The sequence below is a fragment of the Megalops cyprinoides genome, chromosome 18 (assembly GCF_013368585.1).
Source record: "Megalops cyprinoides isolate fMegCyp1 chromosome 18, fMegCyp1.pri, whole genome shotgun sequence".
In the NCBI taxonomy this organism is placed as follows: Eukaryota; Metazoa; Chordata; class Actinopteri; order Elopiformes; family Megalopidae; genus Megalops; species Megalops cyprinoides.
Window position 1 is genome coordinate 8,313,129 of NC_050600.1, and position 20,571 is coordinate 8,333,699.

Consider the following 20,571-nt stretch of genomic DNA (forward strand, 5'->3'; position numbering starts at 1 on the left):
ATTTGAGAATGTCAGTCTACAGATTTACATTTTCCTATATTCTGAAAAATACCATTTGGGTGAAATTGCTCCTTAGCAAAAAGAGATGAGTGTAATTTTTCAACGACAGCAGAATACAAAAAAGATGTGATGCTCACAGCTACTGATGAGTGCAGAATTTTCTGAAATGCCAAAGCTTTCAGGAGATGCCTCATTGGCAGCTTTACAAGTAATTTGGCGATATATATATATATATATATATATATATATATATATATATATATACATATATATATATGTGAGTGTATAAATGTGTGGTGGTGGGGGGGGGGGGGGTCTGTTCTTTAGCATAGCATACCACCTTATCAGAACTGCATTTCTACTTGACAAATAAATTCAACTGGCTTTCTCACAGCTGACTTTTTAAATATACCAGTCAGTGTTAATACTCCACTCCTTAACTTGAAGGCTTCTACTAGTCTAAGTTTCAGGTGATTACAGTAAATATGGCAATGTCAGAACTAGCATTACTTGAGTATTTTGAGTGGGATGGAGGTATCCTTGATGGCCACAATGACCCCTCCATGGTCCAGGTAAAGGATGTGGTGTTCCTCTTCAAAAACCTATGAGGGGGGAGATCCGAAATAAGGTAATTACAGCAAGAGCAGAGCGCTCACACAAGACAGGCAACAGGCCACACACAACATGAGAGAGAAGGCACTGCAAACTCATCACAGGGGTAAACCAAGGTCCTCAAAACCAAAAAAAACCCATCAAATTAAAATGTTAAGAATGTTAAAAAAAAATAAAGTTAAAAGAATGTTAAAAAATTGTCATCCTCTGATTTTATACAAAGGCGTAAAGGGGGGCGAGTTGGGGCGTTTCACCTGTCTCCAGGATTTTCCACAGTCAGATGTGATGTACATCTCCTCTTTGTACTCCACCAGCTGGGAGCCCAGGTTACCTGCAGGGAGAGAGGGGGGAAATGATGGGGGACTGGGCCGACTCATCCAGACAAACCTGATGAGGCGCTAGCAGCAGCGCGGGAAATCAGTCTGTGGCAGAAGGGTGGCACATCGCAGCGTGGGACCCAGGAATTTTTAATTTGCTCCCTTTGAACTGATAAAGAAAGAACTATTTCTCACTTTGAGCCATTTAAAAAGGGATCAAAGCGCTCTGCCGAGAAGCCATTTTAGACACATGAAGTAATCTTCCTTTTTTTCGTAGGAATTAGAGAAGCCTGTGGAAGTCTGGATGCTCCCTCTTACTCCCTCTGGCACAAGGGCCATGTTTTGAATAAATAAGCACAACGCCGGCTGAATGAACTTCTCTCCCTCGTCTAGTTCACTGTCTAAAGACGGTGTTTATCCTGGGAAACACATTTACAATGCCTATCTGGGGCAAGTGGAGGGGCCCTTCTTTAAAAGCAGACTGAAGGAGCACTTTGTGCATCTGTCAATAACGCAAACAAAGGGACAGACTTTCAGAGAGGCGCTTTTTCCTCCTCTATTGACTCTACCCTCCATCTCTCTCACTCTCTCTCTCCCTCTCGCTTGCACTTTCTCCCGCTCTTTGTCTCTCTAAACTGGTAGATTTAAGGGGACTGGCTGATTACAGTGGCCTTCCATTTGTGACACTGAGACATATCACTGTTACGTGCGCACCTCCATCAGCTGAGACCATTGATGGCCAAATGCAGTCTCCTGTCAACTCTTGTGAAACGCACACCCTGAAAAGGCAGAGGAGGGAGCTCAACGGTGACGCCAGTTAAAAATAACAGCAAAACCACTTTGGTCCGTCACTGATGCTCACTTTTGACAGAATGATAAATACTATCCTGAGCCCTCTGGCAGCTGACTGTATTGTGGCATGCAGGCGATGGGGAAGCGAGCTCCACCGGTTAGACGGAGAATGCTGTTGTATTATGCCACACAGCCATGCACAGATGGAGACAGTGGCGGTACATCCACTTCTGAATATTTCACGCTTCCGAATGTCTGCCGCACCGCAGTCACGCGCCATTCCCAGCCTGTGCTGCCTCAGTGCCTCTCTCCCCTTCACACACTTCATCCAAAGGGAAAAATCTACCTCTGTATCGAGAGTAAGCGGGGGGCAACATGGGGGTTCAGTGTCAACACTCGGGGTTGAAGGGTGTGAGGCGTTCAGCCCAGAGTTGAACCTCTATGGCACTTGCTCAAGACAAACTATGTTTCTTATTAATTCTCACTTCACCGTGAGGTGAGGTATGACTGAAACAAAAGACAGAAATGTTTTAAAATCAACAATTTGCAATGCAATACCAATGGACTAGTGCCATAGCAGTTAGGTAGACTGTATGCCAACCTAACTGGGATAGTAAATGTATGACCATATAGCTCACACACACACTTATACACACAAGCAGACACAGCTTCCAAACCTTGCTTAAAAGGCAATAATCATTGCAGCACACACACAAACACACACACACATATACACACCCACACACACACAGATGTACTGTGTAGACTTGCAATACAAAGCAAAAATAAATCAAGATTTATTGATATGATTCTAAGCCAGCAGGGTCAGCACACCCCCTGCACTCACACTAATCCTGGTATTATGTCAGTCCAGATCCCCTTTCTCTCCCATGCGCCCATTATGCTGCTTTTAATAGCAATCAAAACAAGGGATAACAAAGTACTGAAAACGACTGGGGCTTCATCTTTTTTTTTTTTTATTCCTCAAGGCCACTAAGCTTGTTTAACCCAAAAAGCCTGACTGGCCAGCCCTTTCCCATGCTGTGGAGCTCTCCATCGTCTGTGTGCATTTTTTCACCTTAACTAATCAATAGATGGCATACTTAATACATACATAATAATCCTTGATATCATCACAAAAAATATTTTGAATACCTTTAGAAGTACCTGTCCCGTACTCTGAGGAACTGACACATCATCATCATCATCACTGTCCCTGTCTCAGATGCGATACTCTGGTGGAGCAGTGTTGCCATGGAGACTCACCTGCTCCCATGATGAGCCCGGGGGCGGAGTCTTTGGTGTGGACAGTCCCAGACACGTAGGGGTTATCTGCCCAGCGCAGGTGGAGGTGAAGGTGGCAGTCAGGCTGGGGAAGACATAGAGACCCCAAGATGTCAAAGATCAGACAGTGGCAACCCCTATAACGTTCAGTCTAAATGGACTGTACCAACCTTGCTCATTTCAAAAATTTTGGCCCATTAATGGATTACAAATTGGTATTTCACATTTTTTGATGCTCTGGATAGCAGTGTCTGCTGCGACGAACCATAGCAAATGCCTTTGTCAATATCATCTTCTTTGAAATGAGATGCCTTGCACGTGTGCTGTATGCGTAAATTCATTATTCTCTTGAATGAATACATGCAATATTCAGTGTGAATGCATGCAATATTCCAGATGTCCCACAGAGTGTATCATGGGACCTGATGTTGATTAACCAGAGGAAAATAGCATTAATATTGGAACGGGCCAAAGATGTTTCCAATATCTCAATCTCATTTGATTTCAGAGGAAATACTGGAATAGGGGATTACATCATGAGACGTGTTCTGTCTCGCCCCTATCTGCAGCTGACTGCCAATTCCAGCAAAATATCAGAGTCTAATGAATAGAACTGGACTAGAATCTGGATCTTTTCAGTCACACCTCATATTTAATGTGCAGGTCTGCGGCTCTGCAGGGCACTCAGCGTAACTCGGATGGATGTGGGCTAACAGTCCAGAAGACTATGCACTGGAGGCTGGCGGAGCTGGTGCACTTGTGAGTGAAGACGCTTCATGCCAAAGAAACCGGTATGACCTCTGACCCTTTGAAAGCCTGGCTGATCCAGAGCTTCCAGGACTGTTTGGGTGTTTTTGGGCCCCAGCACAGTGAGTGAGTGCATGCATGCGTGCGTGCGTTTGTGTGCGTGTGTGGCCGCGTTAGTGAAAGAGACATGATGTCACTGCTGTGCAGTTCTTCAGTCTTCTTAGTGCAGTTGCTGTGACGACTCTGCACCACGCAACTATACTGCTCAGAGGGGCGTGTCACTTTGCCCCGGGCTTCACTAAATCATCTATAGCCGTTTATAACAGTAAACAATAAATCACCCAGAGAAGCAATTTAAACCCACTTTGCTGCACTGTTAGCTAGTATTTATTGCAGTAAATTAAACCCTGATTAAAAGCATTAATCTGCAACACATGGCTTCATTCGTTCGGCAATACAGTTCTAAACATTGCCGTCCATTTCATCATACTTGTGCATTGAGCTCTCAACAGCACACAGAAAAGTGCAACTGCAAATTCTCAGTTCTCAGTTGAGGCATAATGGCAGATGCGCTTGTGTCTGGGAGAAAGCACACTTTAAGTCCTCTCACCTTGAGTCATCATGTCAAAGCTAACAGCCTGTGTGCTGAAACATATTTCTGAATGAGGGGATTTGTGCTTCGCTCACCCTCATAACAACCTTATAGACAGCGAAATTTGATAGCTCATTTGCCTTCTGCTTCATCCACACAGCTCGAGCATAAAGCCGGCTTCCTCTCCTGTCGCTATCTCTGTTTAATCTGTTTCCTTGCCGCACTGAGAATAAAAAATGAATACGTGTGGGATTTGACTTTCAAACTCCTTGAACAATGACTCATGGCTGACGCTGAATGCGAGTTGAGGTACAGTCATAACTTTGACTAAGTTAAGGATCTAGGAATGCAATGCAGACGGTTGCAGGTTCAATTCCGTAGTGTTGTTGCACCGTTGAGCAAAGTACTCAAACCGAATTGCTCACATGTCCAGCTCTTTAAATGACCAGCTGTATAAATGAATAACATGTGAAATGCAAATAAGGATCATCGACTCCCCATGATCATTGCCAGAATAATGTCTGCAACACCCTCAACCAAGGCAACATTTGTGGGTGGCAAAAATGCTGGCAGTGGCAGTGTAGCATAGTGGTTAAGGAGCAGGTCTCGTAACTGAAAGGTTGCTGGTTCAATTCCACATGGGGACACTGCTGCTGTACCCTTGGGTGAGGTACTCAACCCAGAACTGCCTCTGCAAATATCCAGCTGTATAAATGGATAAAATTGTAAAAACCTGTAATTGATGTAAGTCGCTCTGGATAAGAGCATCTGCTAAATGCCAATAATGTAATGTAACATTTCCTGGCCACTTGCTCCAGTGGTATTGGCAAGCTCTCTCCATTGCAATACTATGTGCAGAGAGCGCCTCTGTATCTGACTATATAGTTACCTTGGGCGTACAATCACAGCTACAGCATTTCTAGATTTGTCATCCTGTCAAAACCAATGCGAAAATGTATGTAAAATGCTGTTCTAAATGTTCTAAATCCATTATAGAAGCTGCTTTGATTTAGATTATCTATTTGTTGTAGAATATTACTGCATCAATGCAAAATGCAATTCAGGAAATGACTTTACAAAAAACATATTTAAAAAATGTATGTGTATAAATTATCCCATTGTAGAGAGTGCTAACAGAGTAAGCCCTATGAGACACGTACTGGCTTGCAGTTGACTGGCTTTCCGTTCATGTCACTTGAAGGGGGGGTGAGGGGGTTCCAGTCTCGTCCTTTGTTGTAGGTGATCAGGGTCGTCACCTTCCCATCCACTTTCTGATTGGCCAGGAAGACGCCTTTAATCCCGCGGACCTGAATAAGGTCAACCAATAGAAAGGCAGTCAGCAACTCCTGGGGAAACTGGGGTCAATCAATGAGATTTTACTTGTGCGGTTGTGCAATGACTTCCCTGAGGGCGCTTACACAGAGCTCCAAACATTTAACAGCAAAATGTTTACGGAAACACAAAAGCCAGTTCTCAATCTAAAAATTTAAAATTCAACTTAATGACTTTTTCGGTGTACAGTGTCCGTTTAGTATTGCGACACAAGAAAGGGAACAGATGGAAGATCCTGAGCAGGGCAATCCTGGCACTATCCCCATCTCTGCAACAGCACACGTCCTAAGTGTCTTCGCCTCAAAGATGTGAGGGGAGAAAAAAAAAAACAACCTAAAGCTCATCTGTGTCATTTTCCTCACATTTCTACCTCCGCACCTTCTCTACCTCTTGTTTTGTTGTAAAGAAAGCAGGACTGCACACAGCCGATGTCGGCTGAACAGCTTTGAAGTGTGCCGTGCCGCGCTTCAGCGAGAAAAACCTCTCCAACAGATCAGACGCAATCACAAGGATGACAAACCATTACTGATGCGCGCACGGAAGAAAATGCCCAGAATGAGGCGTTTATGATGTTTCTACAGCTGTTCAATTTCACGCAGAGGCTCGGCGTTCCAGGCAGATCCATCTGCAATTGACAATCAAATCTCTCCTCGCAGAGGGCTTTATTTGAGGACGGGTATGAAAGATGATAACAATGACGCAGAATTTATTATTCCCAAAAAGCAGCAGCACAGCCGCACGAATCTGAAAGGCTTGTTTTGACTGTGTGAACTCTGTCATCACTCTGGGGGAGAAAAGTGTGCCTCCAGGCTGTGAAATGAGCTCCGTAACTTAACCACAAGACACCACAGAACACCAGGGAACACCAGGGAATGCTACAGAACACCAGGGAACACCACAGAATATCACAGAACACCAAAGAACACAACAGAACACCAGAGAACATCACAGAACACCAGAGAACACCACAGATCACCGGAGAACACCAGGGAACACCATGGAATATCACAGAACACCAGAGAACATCACAGAACACCAGAGAACACAACAGAACACCAGAGAACATCACAGAACACCAGAGAACACCACAGATCACCAGAGAACACAACAGAACACCAGAGAACATCACAGAACACCAGAGAACACCACAGATCACTGGAGAACACCACAGAACTCTGCATGGCGCGCTTTCCCATTTGATTATTTCATTTTTATTTTTTGAGTTAAAGAACTGATTTGTAGTCAGTGTAAGACCTCCGTTTTGGGGAAAAAATATAAGGAAATAAATAACCTAACATGTCTGGAGGCAAATGCTCACATGCTTTTATTTGATGTCGTTGCTGGGGTAAGAAAAGGATATGTCTAGCAGCCTACAAAAATGTCTTCATTGTATTACCATGAAAGAGGAGACCTCTCTTCCTATTTTGGTGTCTATACACTACATTTTGGATTGAAATGCAATCTGTGAACATTAAAAGTAACTTTATTATTTTCTGGGTTTTTCCATGTCGCTGTTATGAAAAGCAATGCTATTGTGTGCTACTTCAGTTCCACCCTGAGTTTTCCTTCTACCCTGTGCTTGCAATTTCTTTGCACAACTTTAAAGCTATAAAGTCAAAAGTGACATGAACAGGTGGAACGTATCTCATACGTATTGCCAGTGAGGTGTATCATGAAAGACAGGGTATTTTGGGTTACACTAGCTAATCCAGGCAGCTTCTTGGTGATGATTTTTTTTTTTAGACATACCAATTTTTTGACGACAAAATCGCTACAATATGTTAGCTGTGCAAATTTTGTAGATTCAGGTCCTCTGGAGCTCATGGGCATCCCAGGATGCTTTGGGTGTCAATAACACCCAATTTTAATGGCTTCACTTATTTATCAGGTCTTGCAGTTATGAAGCTCGTATGACTGGGGGGAAATGCCTATAAATGGCAACTGTGAGATGCCTCTTTCCAAACGGGAAGCAAATGTGTTATACAAACAGCGGCTGATTCCAGGGAACACAACATCCTCGATTGGCAGTTAATCTGGTATGCAGATGAGCTAGAATTAATTACTCCAGAAGGGTGGCTCTATTCTAATGTAATCTTTCTTCCTTCCTTTCAGAAGCTTAAATACTCCTGGTGCTGTTTATTTCATTAATTCAACAAAAAAGGTATAATTTATTACGAGCAGACAGTGCAGGGGCTTTACCAAAAAAGATACGCTGGGAGAGCACGAGGCAAAGAGCCTGAGACCTGCTCAGCTGAGGCACCAGAACAAAGAGAAGTCTAACACTCACACGGCACAGGACGAATACAATGGCCCTTGTATTGTTTAATATTTATATATAGACAGTGACAGACAGACAGGGGGAGGGGGGGTGGAGACAGAGAGCTCTCAAAATAGCTCTCCATGCATATATTCAATTCAATTTCTAATTAGCAGCACCAATTTTGTTTTGAAGCAAACCATCCTTGAGATAAATATATACACAGGCCCACAACGGGCACGTCGAGTAGCTGATAGTCCTATTGTTCGGTATAAAAGCACAACACTGACGTCCGCAGTCATGTTTAACCGTGTGGATGCTGTTCTGTTGGCCCCGTCAAACAGAGGGATCGGAGGGGACGCACCTCCAGGATATCGATGAGGACGTTCTCCTCGGGCTGTTTGGTGCTCCGCACGTTCTCCAGGACGATGGAGTAGTACATGCCCTGCGGGTCCGACTGGTACAGGTTGTACGTGTCGGTCTGGTACCACTCTTGCAGAGCCAGGAACACCTGGTTCTCGTCCGTGCTCACAATCTGGACATCCTGAGGAGAGAGAGAGAAGCCGAGAGGAGGGCGGTTAGGACCCAGTACTTCCATTACATTATGTTACGTTACATTAATTTAGCAGAAGCTCTTATCTAGAGCGACTTCCAGCACAAAAGAACTAAAGTATATCCATTCAAGATGAATGAGCAACAGCGTCAGACCAGACCAGTGAGTGTGAGCATACGTAACATTATTCAAGCCCTACCACAAGTTAACTTGCCACCTGACCAGACAGCCTAGAAACTAAGGGAGGCCAAGTACGCACACTACCCTACATCACATGACAGAATACAAAACATACTGTGCTATTGTAAAATAAACAGCAAGTAATACAAGTAGCAGGTGTTAGGGGGTGGGCATTGAGATGGAACCAAGATGCAGTGTGAAGAGGTGCGTCTGTGATGGAAAATGGGCCAGTGATTCCGCTGTCCTGACCCCCACGGGAAGGTCATTCCACCACTGAGGGACCACGACAGACAGACATTGGTCAGGGAGAATTTATAGTGGAAGAGGTCTAAGAAACTAGCTGTACAGGGGAGAAAACAACAGTCTGAGATCAGCAGCAAAACTCACAATGGAGAATGATTATAATGCAGTTCCACAGCCCACAACCTGAAGTGCCCTCTGTACACTTGTTTTGGATCCAGCTCAGCTCAGTGTTAATTGCTAATTACCTGCTGCTTGGCTGTTAACTGAACACTGATTTTGACACATGCTTTAAGTCCTTGAAGACAGGAAAGTGCAGCTGAAGGTGTTCTTGTGGTAATGAGGGGATGAAAGAAACGGTGTAGCAAAATCCTAAATGCAGCTACACTGTGGTTTCTTTTTCATGAATTTACAGAATCGTACAAATGTGATCAGCATCCACTGGCCTGTTAATTGAGCTCAGCTGGAGCAAAAACCAGCATATAGGGGCAGCCTTGGACCAGGGTTGAGAAATACTGGATAGTATTATTCAGCAAGAGCTTACAAGCGTGTGGAGCAGCGGCCAACAGCAGTGTTACATTACATTCCATTACAGGCATTCAGCAAATGCTCTTTTCCAGAGTGACTTACATAGGTTACAGGTTCTTTTTTCACATGTTACCCATTTCTGTAGCTGGATATTTACTGAGGCAATTCTGGGTTAAGCACCAGGCCCAAGAGTACAACAGCGGTGCCCCTGCACTCTGGGCCGGCTCTGGGACGATTCCAGAAGTAAGTAAAACTTCTCTGTGTCTGCAGAGGCTGCGCTCAGCAAAAAAAGGGCGGAGGGGGAGGAGGAATGCACTGGTGCCACGCGGAGGCAAAAAACACAAATCCTGCAACAACATCGGAACACTGAAGCCAATCTTAAAGACGGGGTGACAGACTGTAAATATCCCCCCATTTGAATGCAAATGAAGGCAGCGCGGCAAAAGCGGAGGCAATTACTCAGCGGGCGAGGGGAGCGGCGCCCGTGTCAGCACACCCTCGCAGCGCGGACGTTTCATTATATTTACACTGCGTAAGGAGGCGCGCACAGCGGCGCAACTGGCATCCCGCCTTTCCACTTGTGTAATTTAACACCTTTCAGCCACACAGAATTTACGGCTGTACAAAAATAAAAAAAACGTCAAGGCGGCCAGAACTTTCAAACCATATAATTTAATTAACTCACTTGCAAATAATACACTTTTTAGCTGTTGCTTCAATGGGCAAAAAAAAGTAATTACACCGGCACACTGGCTCTATACAACCTATGCATTATGTGGTAATGATTGTGTAGATTCATTCCAGGCCCTCAGAGGTAGATGGCAGATAGATTGTTAAACTTGAAACACGCAGACATCATTAAGGTTCCTCTGGTGGAGACCAAAATAACTGCAGTGTTATTAACGCAGGCCTGCACCAGACATTTTAAAAACACAGAAACCATTCAGAAGAAAAGCTCAGGCCCTCCGTTTTTGGCTGTATGACTTAACACACCTTTACATGTGACCCCTGGACTCTAGTGACTGCAGCCTCTCCTCTCTGTGTTAATGGGATAAGGCCTTCAGAGCAGAGGGCAGGTATTTCTGATGGATGTCCTAATTCAGCTCTCCCTGTTGCTCTAACCCAGGGCTGGATTACTCTATACTCCTGTTAAGGGGCCCAGTACAGTGCTTATGATGATGGCCCCTGATGAATAAAAATGGTTCATATTGCACTCATTTAGCTTTCAATGCTTGGTTTGTATGTGAAACCAAACACAATAAATCTGTAATTGTAAAGGTGGTTTATACACACACACACACACACACACACACATGCACGCACACACACAGAAGTTTGGTCAATGGACTCATCTCTTCAAATTTGCAAAATTGCAATTAAGCACAAAAGTATAAAAAACATGTTTTGGGCTAAGCTTTCATCAGTGTGTATCACTGTTGGTTCTCAGGATCTCAGTTTGACTGCTTGCAATAGTAACAGGTGATAATTAAGTGATTAATCAGACTTATTAAAAGCATCAGGTGGGTGCTGTGATTCATTAATAGTGTTACCAATTAACCACAAACATTATCTAAAGGAGGCCACATAATTAAGTACCAAGCAACATCAATTCCATTGTGTAACACATCCACAGTCACAGGTGAAAATCAGACAAAACACCATTGTATATCATCTTGACAGTGGTGTAATATCGACATGAGCAAATCTTAAACATATTATGGTATGTATCACGTTTTGTCCTACAGGATAAACCAAAATTCACACAGAAGTTTTGTGCCCAAAAGCATTGTCATCATGGTCATGAGTGTACCATTATTAATCAACAGTTTACCATGTTCAAAAACCCTTCAGCTGAATTTCTCAAAGGAATGGTGGAAGGTCAACTTTTTTGTTAAGAGTGATTGCTGACACTGATTGCAAACAATGAACAAACTTTTTTTCTGTGAACCACCTTTACACTTATAATGGGATAGACTTTTAGGCTTACATCTTTGGCATTTGATTTTCAGCTTGATGCTTCATCACTGATGCGTTACTATTGTGCTGCTCTGCGCCTGCTTCCCAGTACCTCTTACTCTTGTGACACGAACAATATGTTCCCTTCCATGACAGCCTTGTATGCAGCTCTGGATAAGAGCCTCCGCCATATAAACACACGATTATAACAATGCTGGCGCCTTTGGGCTGAGGAGAACGGCATGCACGTTGCGTGTGATCGCATGTGTTCCGTGTTCAAAAGTGAAACTGAGGATGCCAGGTTCGGCGCATGTTGACGAATCTAATAAACTGTGGCTAAAAATTGCAGCAAAAACAAAGAGGAGACAGGCAGTGCATACTGTTTAAACTGCAGTTTAGTTTGCTCCAAAACAAAGGCAGAGATCAGATGAACATGGCCAACGTGAGCTTGCCTGTGTCCAGTTACAGTATAAACACGAGCATGCAAGCAAATACGCTGAAGATCACGTCCAGGCAAGAAAGCTTTTCGTCATTAACTCTCTCCAGAGCAAGAATTAAAGTGCTTTAGTTTGGACATTAGTTGCTTACTGGTGGGCAGACATCTGTGGTAAATAGACAGTAAGACAATTTAAAATAAAGGAAGTCCACTGACATGTACTCTCTACTCAGCTTGGAGTGAGTGACGCAATGCTGTCCGTGGGATTCTCACAACGGTTTTACACAAACGCAAACTCGTATTTGGTTTCAAAGTCACAAACGCTTAAAAATAAACTGCAGACCACAGAGCAAAGTTGAGGTAAATACTCAAACAGACTTTAACTCTCTTCACAGAGTTCTCCATTGTAGCCAAGTGGAAGTGGTAAAACAAAGCACTCAATCTGCCTAATTGAATCACATTTAGAAAAATAATCCCCGCTGAGCACTAACAAACATGAGTTTAATTACATCTGATCGGATATTAAAATGCCACTCGTAAGCTCTATATCCAGCCAGTTAATCACAACAGCGATGAAACTGTAAGGGTATCTGCTGAGCAGAGGAATACAGTCGTGTCATATGTAATGTGCTAGTTTTCGAAACCAGCACAAAAAAAAAAAAAAACAGAGGGCGGCATTCTTGGCCCACTTTGAAAGTGAGCAGAATGACTTCAACTCTCCTCTGTCATGTTTTATAAAGTAGGCTGCTTGGTGGTGGCGTCAGCTGTGTGCAGATGGTCAGCACTCGCGGAGCCTTGTGCTGCCTGGTGAAACATATTGTGCCGTCTTCTGCTCCGCCTGCTTCATAGAAGAGGACCTCTCAGCTGGACCCCCCCCCCCTTTCCCCTGAAGCCCATATTTTGAAATCCACACGGATTAGAGTCCCCAGAGGCACGTCAGGTCTCTCTCTCTCTCTCTCTCTCCCCCGTGGTTGAGATACCCACAGCTCCGGGACCAGTGTCCCTTGGGCCGGCTGATTGAGAGCGTTTTTTTTTTTTCATTAGCGCCATAATTCAGCAGAGCAGGTGCTGTAGGGATGACATGAGCTGGCCGCCGACGGAGGGAGGGAGGGAGAGAGGGAGGGAGGGATGGCGCTCTCAGGAGAGATGCATTTAACTTTCCCCACCCCGGGCCTCAATCCCAGCTCTCTCTGTCAGCGTCACCCTGACGGAGCTCGGAGTGATAAGTGCCCTCCATCAGACCGGGATACCAGGATTCAGGCTGCTCCATCCATCACAGTCAGCAGGGGGATGCTGGTGCCTGCACCGGGAAACCTCTGAGGGAAAGAGAGGCCCAGGGCCCACTCACAGCTGGAGGCTCATGGATCAGCTGGGAGGCACAGTGCTGTGAGACAGCTTTGTACCCATGTTTGAGCTAATCTTGACTATGATCTGGATTGATCTTCTTTCTTTGGCATCAAAATCTTATGGGAGCTGAGACCCTTGGAGCCTCATACAAGGTAAAAAGACAAACAGGGAAAAGGAGTAAAGTTATCTTGTCATTCAACTGGCTGCCTTGGGGGACCTTGTGGCCGAAGGAGTGCTAGGGCTCACGGCTTAAGAATCAACATAGGCTAAAGCACCACCTCTCCAGACTTGGGACAAAGCCCTTGCTCTACCTTAAACCCCACAGGACTGCTCTGCAAGTACACAAATGAGAACTCAGTTTGCTCCTTTCCCAGCTTAGCCATTTCTTAATTTTACAACTAAAAGTCAACGAGGTCTGGAAACAGAGCATTTGGAATTGGGGAAGTGACACAAGTAACACACACACAAGAAAATAATGATAGATCATATACTTCATAAAAACTGACATTGGTATTAGAGAAAAATTTAATATATATTCATAAACAACTGGAATTCATTATTGCACTGTTTGTGCCATTGGCACTATGTGATCCAATAACGCGCTGACCACTTTTAGACCATCCATTCAAAATTTAATCTAGGAGCAAAATCAACAGGCATTTGATGGATAAACATAATCCTGTTGACAGCACAGCCAGATTCAATCAAACCCTGAACCTACCTGCCAATCAAAAACTTCAACCCCAGAGCCTGTAGTGCCTTCCACTGACCACTAGCCACAAATTAGAGCCCAAATCATTACATTAGCATTGTTTTTCATTTGTGGGTGGTTAAAAAAATTGGTTAATTACTATTTGTTAATTTGTAGTTTGTGAGTGGTGGGTGGGTCAGCAATTTGTAGATTTAATTCCATCTCTTCAATCTCTGCCACGCCTCCACATTTAAAAACCTCAGAAGAATGAGATGAAAGCTTTAAAGACTGCAAAATAAACACTTCATATTCTCATGCCAAGATTTGGTTTCACATGTTTTTTCCCCCTCTCCAGATATAACCCCACATAAGTACAGCTCCCACCATAATAACTCCACTGTACATTCATATTCACAAAGGGTTCACTCTTCCTTAGCCCAGACTCTACATGAAAACAGTCACTAGCCAGTGGCCATCTGAGTCAAAACACTTTTGAGACTGCTTGATTATATGTGCTGTTGTACAAATCTTTGCAGTGCTTAAGAAATACACGCCATAGTGCGGTGTATGTGACATTTTAAGAGGCTCTTCTCCAGCATAAAATATGAGGAAAAAGATTGAACTCTGGTCTCAATCAATTGTATTTTTATGTTGTTAATTAAAATACTGAAAATTATATAACTTTAGGGCGATGTTTATTGAACACGTTCATTAATGTCTCAGATAGACGAGACCGTGCCCCCCTGGTTGCATAACATCATGCCAGTGAGATGCAAATCCATGTGTCACTGTGCTTTGTGAGCATCTAAGTCTTTACTGGCCTGCTTTCAAAGCAAAAAACAACAGGCACTTCAAAACGACTCTTTCTCAATTGTTCTTTGCAAAATCCAAAACCATATTTTAACATAAATCCACCGGGGTTTGCAAAAAAACATCAATAGATAGACAAAACGATAGATGACTAAGAAAGAAAAAGGGATATTTAGCAACTGCTATTCCACTAAAGGCTTGAGAGTCAACAAACCAGCATGGAGCTTTTCAGTTTGCGCTGTAATCTATACTGCAAAACGAGGCAGCGTGAGACGCGAAATTGCACTACTGTACCAATTGACTTTAAAAAGCTTTTCAATTATTTACAGACGAAAGCAGCGAGTTGTGCAGCCCTGACCTGTTTTCCTCATGTCCTTCCCTTCTCACACTGTATTTGCTTTGCCAACTAACTGATCAATGTTGCAATCTGTGATCCATCAGCCAAATCAACCCCAGATAACCAGAACAAAGGGAAACAAAAGTCTTTGAAGGATCGGGAAAGGGGGGGGGGGGGTTGGGGAGGGGAGAGGGATATGAAAAAAGAAGAAGACTAAAATGCCTTGTCTCTTCAAAAATCTTGACTATTACAGGTGACCAGTAACTTTGCTCTGATGGGAGCTTGATTAAAAATACAGGAGGTGCATTTATCTTTTCTTATATGGGGGCTTGCTACCCTGTCCCTCTCTTATCATGCATGTTATTTTGCTGAGGTTTGCGTTAAGAGGCTGCTGTGCAGTCAGCCACCAGTGTTTCGGAGGGAAACTCATAATCATACAGGCCTTCAGAGCTGCAGATGTGATTGCAGGTTAAATGTGCGCCGTTGACTATGACCATCCTCATCCACCTCTGTTTTTTTTTTTTGCCCCAGTCATATCGCCACTGCTCCAATCAGTGCTGTTCACTTGTGTCTGCAGAGTGTCTCACTAAAACAGGCTCGATGCATTTCTGAGGCTTCAGTGCAATACTGTGCTTGTCAGACAGGGGTGGCCCTGTTGGGGGAAAACAATCCCTCATGTTCACAATCAGGACCATGTTTTTACTGTGTTTGGAGCAAATGTCTTTGGCCCTTATGCAGTTAATAGCTCATCAAGAGTGAATTTAAATATACTCCAAATACCACTGATACGCGTATAATATTGGGCAGCAGTGCCAAAGTGTTACATGCCTTCTATTATTGGACAATACATAAATTGATAGTAATTAGTTGTAAAAATCAGGCTGCAGGATGAATGTGTTTTGCACCAAAAATGCAATAGACTACAAAAAAACCTATTCACCTCATTCTGACTCATTACGGACGTTAATGTCTGTAATGAGTCAGACCTGAGGGTAATTGTTGTTACTTCTGTATCAAATCACAAAAAGGACCTAACTCTCAGTGCTGTATAGATGTGGGGTACCTATGCCCTGCCAACCTGTAACCCAATATACACATCTATTTAATAAAAATATAGAACAGAAACATTAGGCTTCCACAATAATGATAATGAGTTATTTAGCTTCTTCATGGTGCTGCATCCATACAGCCATACAGCCATATAGCATGCCCCAAAGGCAAGTGTTAGCACCTGCTTTTCAGACATCATAATATTTCCGGGCAAATATTTGGCTTACATATAAAAGTGGCTTCAGTACGTTCAAAGAAAAAATTTACAGGCCCCGTTTGCAAAACCCCTTTACAGTTTAGACTATCCTCAACAGGCAGGTCCTAATTGCATATTTCACCTGTTGTGACTAATTAGTAAAGCCCACACACATTTTTGTAGGTGTTTACTAACTGCATAACACACATGACCCTTTTGTATATCTGGCCTTGAGTCCTTTCACAGTAACAACAGCTAAGGACACCAGAATCAGAGCCACTGCTTACATCACAGCTGGCATTTTTGCAAAAATCCAACTGTATCCATCCATAAATATCTATTCATATACTGGGACATTTGTGGAAGGTAGTCAAGTGCCTTGCTCAAGGGTACACCAGCAGTATCACCTGGGTTTTTAGCAAGTGACCCTCTGGTTATAAGCCCAGTTCCCCCAGCCAACAGTCCACATTGGGTTCACGCACTAAAGCAGTAGAGCTGGATTTAGCTGGAGGACCGTCTCCTCTCCCATTTCTGTTCCAAGCCACGCATGCAGTGTCACAGAGGAGCACTGCTGCTTCTAATCAAAGAAGGCCATCCCTGCATGCCGCAGGCAGGGAACATTGCTCTCCACATGGCTGTCAGCCCCACATGTGTGATTTTATTGTTGTTTCCCGTACAAAGCTCCACACACACCAGGTGCACCTTCACGAGGTCTTTCAGTCTGTTCTCTCCGCAGGCTTTTTTCCAGAGGGACTACAGCAGACACTGGATGGGCTTGTGGCAGGACTGCACTTATAAGAGAGCACAACTGCTTGCCACGTCTCACCACGCGTTGTTATATGATCGCTTACTAGATACCCTCATCTGGGGTGGCTTACAAATAAGTCATTTATACAACTGATCCATTTACAGCTGGTTTTTCACTGATGCAATTTAGGCAAAGTAAAAAAAAATGTATGTATAAACGTTCATTGCAGTGTGCTTGCACGTGACAATCCAAACAACTGCTATTTGTGGGTATCAGATCATATGAATTCCACTGAAACCATCCATACGTAAAATCATGTTTGAGTACCACAGAGTAGTGCCTTCACTAACACATGCACTGCAGTGGTCAGTTGTGGGGTTTTCATGACTTTTTCAGGGTGTTAAGACATGAGCGTACCTTTGGCAGGGCGTATTTGGGGAACCTCATCTGGACAAACTCATTCCGACGGTACGAGACGTAGTACTTAGTGCGGTTTCCCGTGGTAACCTTGAAAGACAGAACAGAGAAAAAGAAAACACGAAAATATTATTACAGTGAGTACAAAAAAGGGAAATCAGTAGAACAGAAGAGCAAGGACACTTGGTCGACTTCATTTGAAAACCGTACCGGTGGAAAACTAAACACAGCTGCCCTGCATTCACAGATGGAACCAGCAAAGCGAGAAGCACATGGATCTGTAGGCTTGGAGCTTCAAAGGAGAGGCATTATTGATGAAGGAAGAGGGAAAAGCAAATGCACTTCAATCTCAGTGGCACGTCTCTGTCTCTAAACCCCTGCCTGATGCCCTTGACAGTTGCGTGGGCCCAATTAGGCTCTGAGTCCAGGCCCCGAGTGTCCAACGGGAATCTGATGAGGTGAGGCGAAGCACGGTGATCTTGTGCTGCCTGTCGTTTGCGGTGTAACTGCCCATCCAGGATGCCGGGAGGGAGAAAACATGACAACGCATTTTAATGAGAACCACAAGAGACTGGGAGCGAGGGAGCGGGGGGGGGGCTGTCTGCCACGATGACCGCTTCCTTTACCCTGCCGCCTTTACATCTCTTCTGCATTCTGGGCTTGATTGAGATGTGGTGCTCTGACGTTGTTCCTGGTTAATTGTTCCTATCTGGATTCATTAATCAGACATCGGGGGAGGGCTGGGGAAAAATAAACACAGGACTACGGGCAGCACTTCTGCCTGCCGTATACTCCCATCTCCTATCGAGAGTGGCAATAAAGAGGGGATTAACAGGGAGAAAAAGACCACACACACACACACACACACACACAGACATGCACACACACACGCACACAGTATACCCATGTGTCCATGGATACATGCTGTGCATTCTTTAAAAGTGATGTAACTTCCAGGGTAAAGGAAATGCTGTTTGTCCTGCGCATGAGCGGTCCACAGGGTGGGAGGGTCCCATCACCTGCGGCTGACAGCTGGTAGAAAGCTCGGCCTCAAAGATGGCAGGAGGGCACACAGACATGGGAGCCCCTCAGTGATGTCCTGACAAGAAACAGGCAGTCAAAAAAGCCACACTGATTGCGCTTCCGTCAACAGGGGTTTTCAAAAAAAGAGGCATCAGCTCAGCGCACTCCTTCAACCGGTAATCTTTTCCATGGTGAAAAATTCAGAGGGGGAAAAATACAGAGAGACGAGATGTCAGGACTTTCACAAAGTTCCTCTCTGCAGGTCTACAGAGTCCCACATTCCTTCTCTCTCTCTCTGTCTCTTCTCTGTTCCACAGAGGCCACTCCACTCCATTCTACTCCAGGAGCTCAGTCTGCATTATTAATATTTAACCACTAAGCATCCACTTTCAGAGGGGACTCTATAAAAAGAAATACAAACACAATCCTCATATAGCTCGGGTTACGCAACAAAGGTGGAATGTAGGTTAGCGTAGTATTTTTACACAGTGATTTAATGTGTGATAGTGCTGCAGATGCACTATCTCCTGCCCCTGCTCAGACGCATAGTAGATGGCCAAGTGCTGATAGTTTGGAGACAAGAACCAGGTGATGCTTGGACCTCACATGCTACAGAGAGAGAGGCGATCTGTTTTCTGAGATATGTCATTGGCTCAGAACACAGGAGGGAGCCCACTGTACTACTCAAACAGGGACTGGCAGAGGCATCGTCATCATCATCATCATCATCATCATCATCATCATCATCAGCATCATCATCTTCAATGTCATTGCGTACTCTTCGTCAGCAATGCCATCATTGTCATTGTCAATATCACCCCTGTCATCATCATCATAATTTACACTGATGACATCATCGTCATAATAATAATTATCATTATCATCATCATTATCATAATCTTCAATACTGTGATCACGATCAGCAGAGATCAGGGGCTATGCACTGCTGGCTGCTGTATCTCTCTGATTGGCCATTGTTCAGGAGTCTCACACCCTTCTTCCTCTTCCCTTGGGGGGGGGGGGGGGGGCAGTAATGAGTGGAGTATGAGATTTTATGAGGTTTTATGACTCAGGGTGGGTGTGGCAGTGTTGTGGTTACGGGTGTCAATTCTTTCCCAGACAGTCTGATTTTTTCACACCGTCTTGGTGAGAGTTTGTCTTCCACAAAGACCTTCTGTCTGTTCTGAGGAGACAGAACGGTCTGGTAAGGTCACCTTGAAGAACAGCTGGCTGAACAGACCCCTGCTGGCTGACCGCTCCTGAACCGAGAGGAGAAAATTGAAAACCTCTTCAACAGGAGTCGCAGCACGGCATCGGCCCGCGAGGCCTGGGAAGAATGTCCTAACGGCAAACGCAGATCAGCACATGAACTACCGCTCAGCGCGCTTCCGCGTGCGCCGCTAAATTTACTGCCTGGCCTGTTTACTTTTTCCAGCGTGGGTTACCAATCGCGTGCCAAAGCCCAGCGCTGGCCGGGCGCTCCCTGCTCTCCCCGCTCTCCGCGGTGCGGTGAGGGGAGTCTGTCTCCGCTCGCGGCGCGCCGCATCCTGTGTCCGTCCCCGCTCTGCCAGCGGGACGGGGCTTTGGCGGCGCGCTCGGCCCGGCGGACAGGGAGTGCTCCAGCGGAAGGCCGTCCGTCTGGCTGCGGCTAAGCACCGATGCCAAAGAGGACCGAGATCCGTTTGAAAAGCAAAAGTCAGAGGCCCTCTGGCGTCTTGGGGAGCACAGCCAGTGGAAGCCCAATTAAGGCACCCTGTCGCTTCCTTCAGCTGGGCACCTATGATAACCTTTATTTCAGAGCAGAGGGAATGCATACCTATTTTGTCACAGCTACCTGTCAGATAGGAAACCGCAAATGAGAACAGACAGGCCATCACTGAATGAAGCCCAGAACTGAGGGCAATTGGGAGTAATTTCATTGAGGGTAGTGATTATTTCAATTAATTGTCTCAATAAATATCCATCTCTGCAAATGTATAATATTACGTAAAACAAAAAAATGCCCTGGATTGATAGTTGGCCTAAAAAACTGGAGCATCAGAAAGGCAAATAAATAAAAACAGGGATGTCCACTCCATGTTCATCTTATGTTTTCCTAATTTTGAGGCACAGGATGAGAGGAGAGA

The 20,571-nt window shown here is 44.6% G+C and overlaps 1 protein-coding gene across 3 annotated transcripts in view; it reads right to left on the reverse strand.

Moving 5' to 3' along the window:
* sorcs2 (sortilin-related VPS10 domain containing receptor 2) overlaps window positions 1-20,571 on the reverse strand; it is a 231,981-nt gene that overhangs the window by 16,234 nt on the left and 195,176 nt on the right. For all 3 annotated transcript variants that reach the window (XM_036551169.1, XM_036551168.1, XM_036551170.1), the window contains exons 8-13: window positions 17,423-17,512; window positions 8,298-8,477; window positions 5,505-5,651; window positions 2,988-3,090; window positions 867-943; window positions 511-602 (exon numbers count right to left, since the gene is read on the reverse strand). In XM_036551169.1, coding sequence (XP_036407062.1) covers window positions 511-602; window positions 867-943; window positions 2,988-3,090; window positions 5,505-5,651; window positions 8,298-8,477; window positions 17,423-17,512 — 689 coding nt within the window. The remainder of the gene's footprint in view (window positions 1-510; window positions 603-866; window positions 944-2,987; window positions 3,091-5,504; window positions 5,652-8,297; window positions 8,478-17,422; window positions 17,513-20,571) is intronic.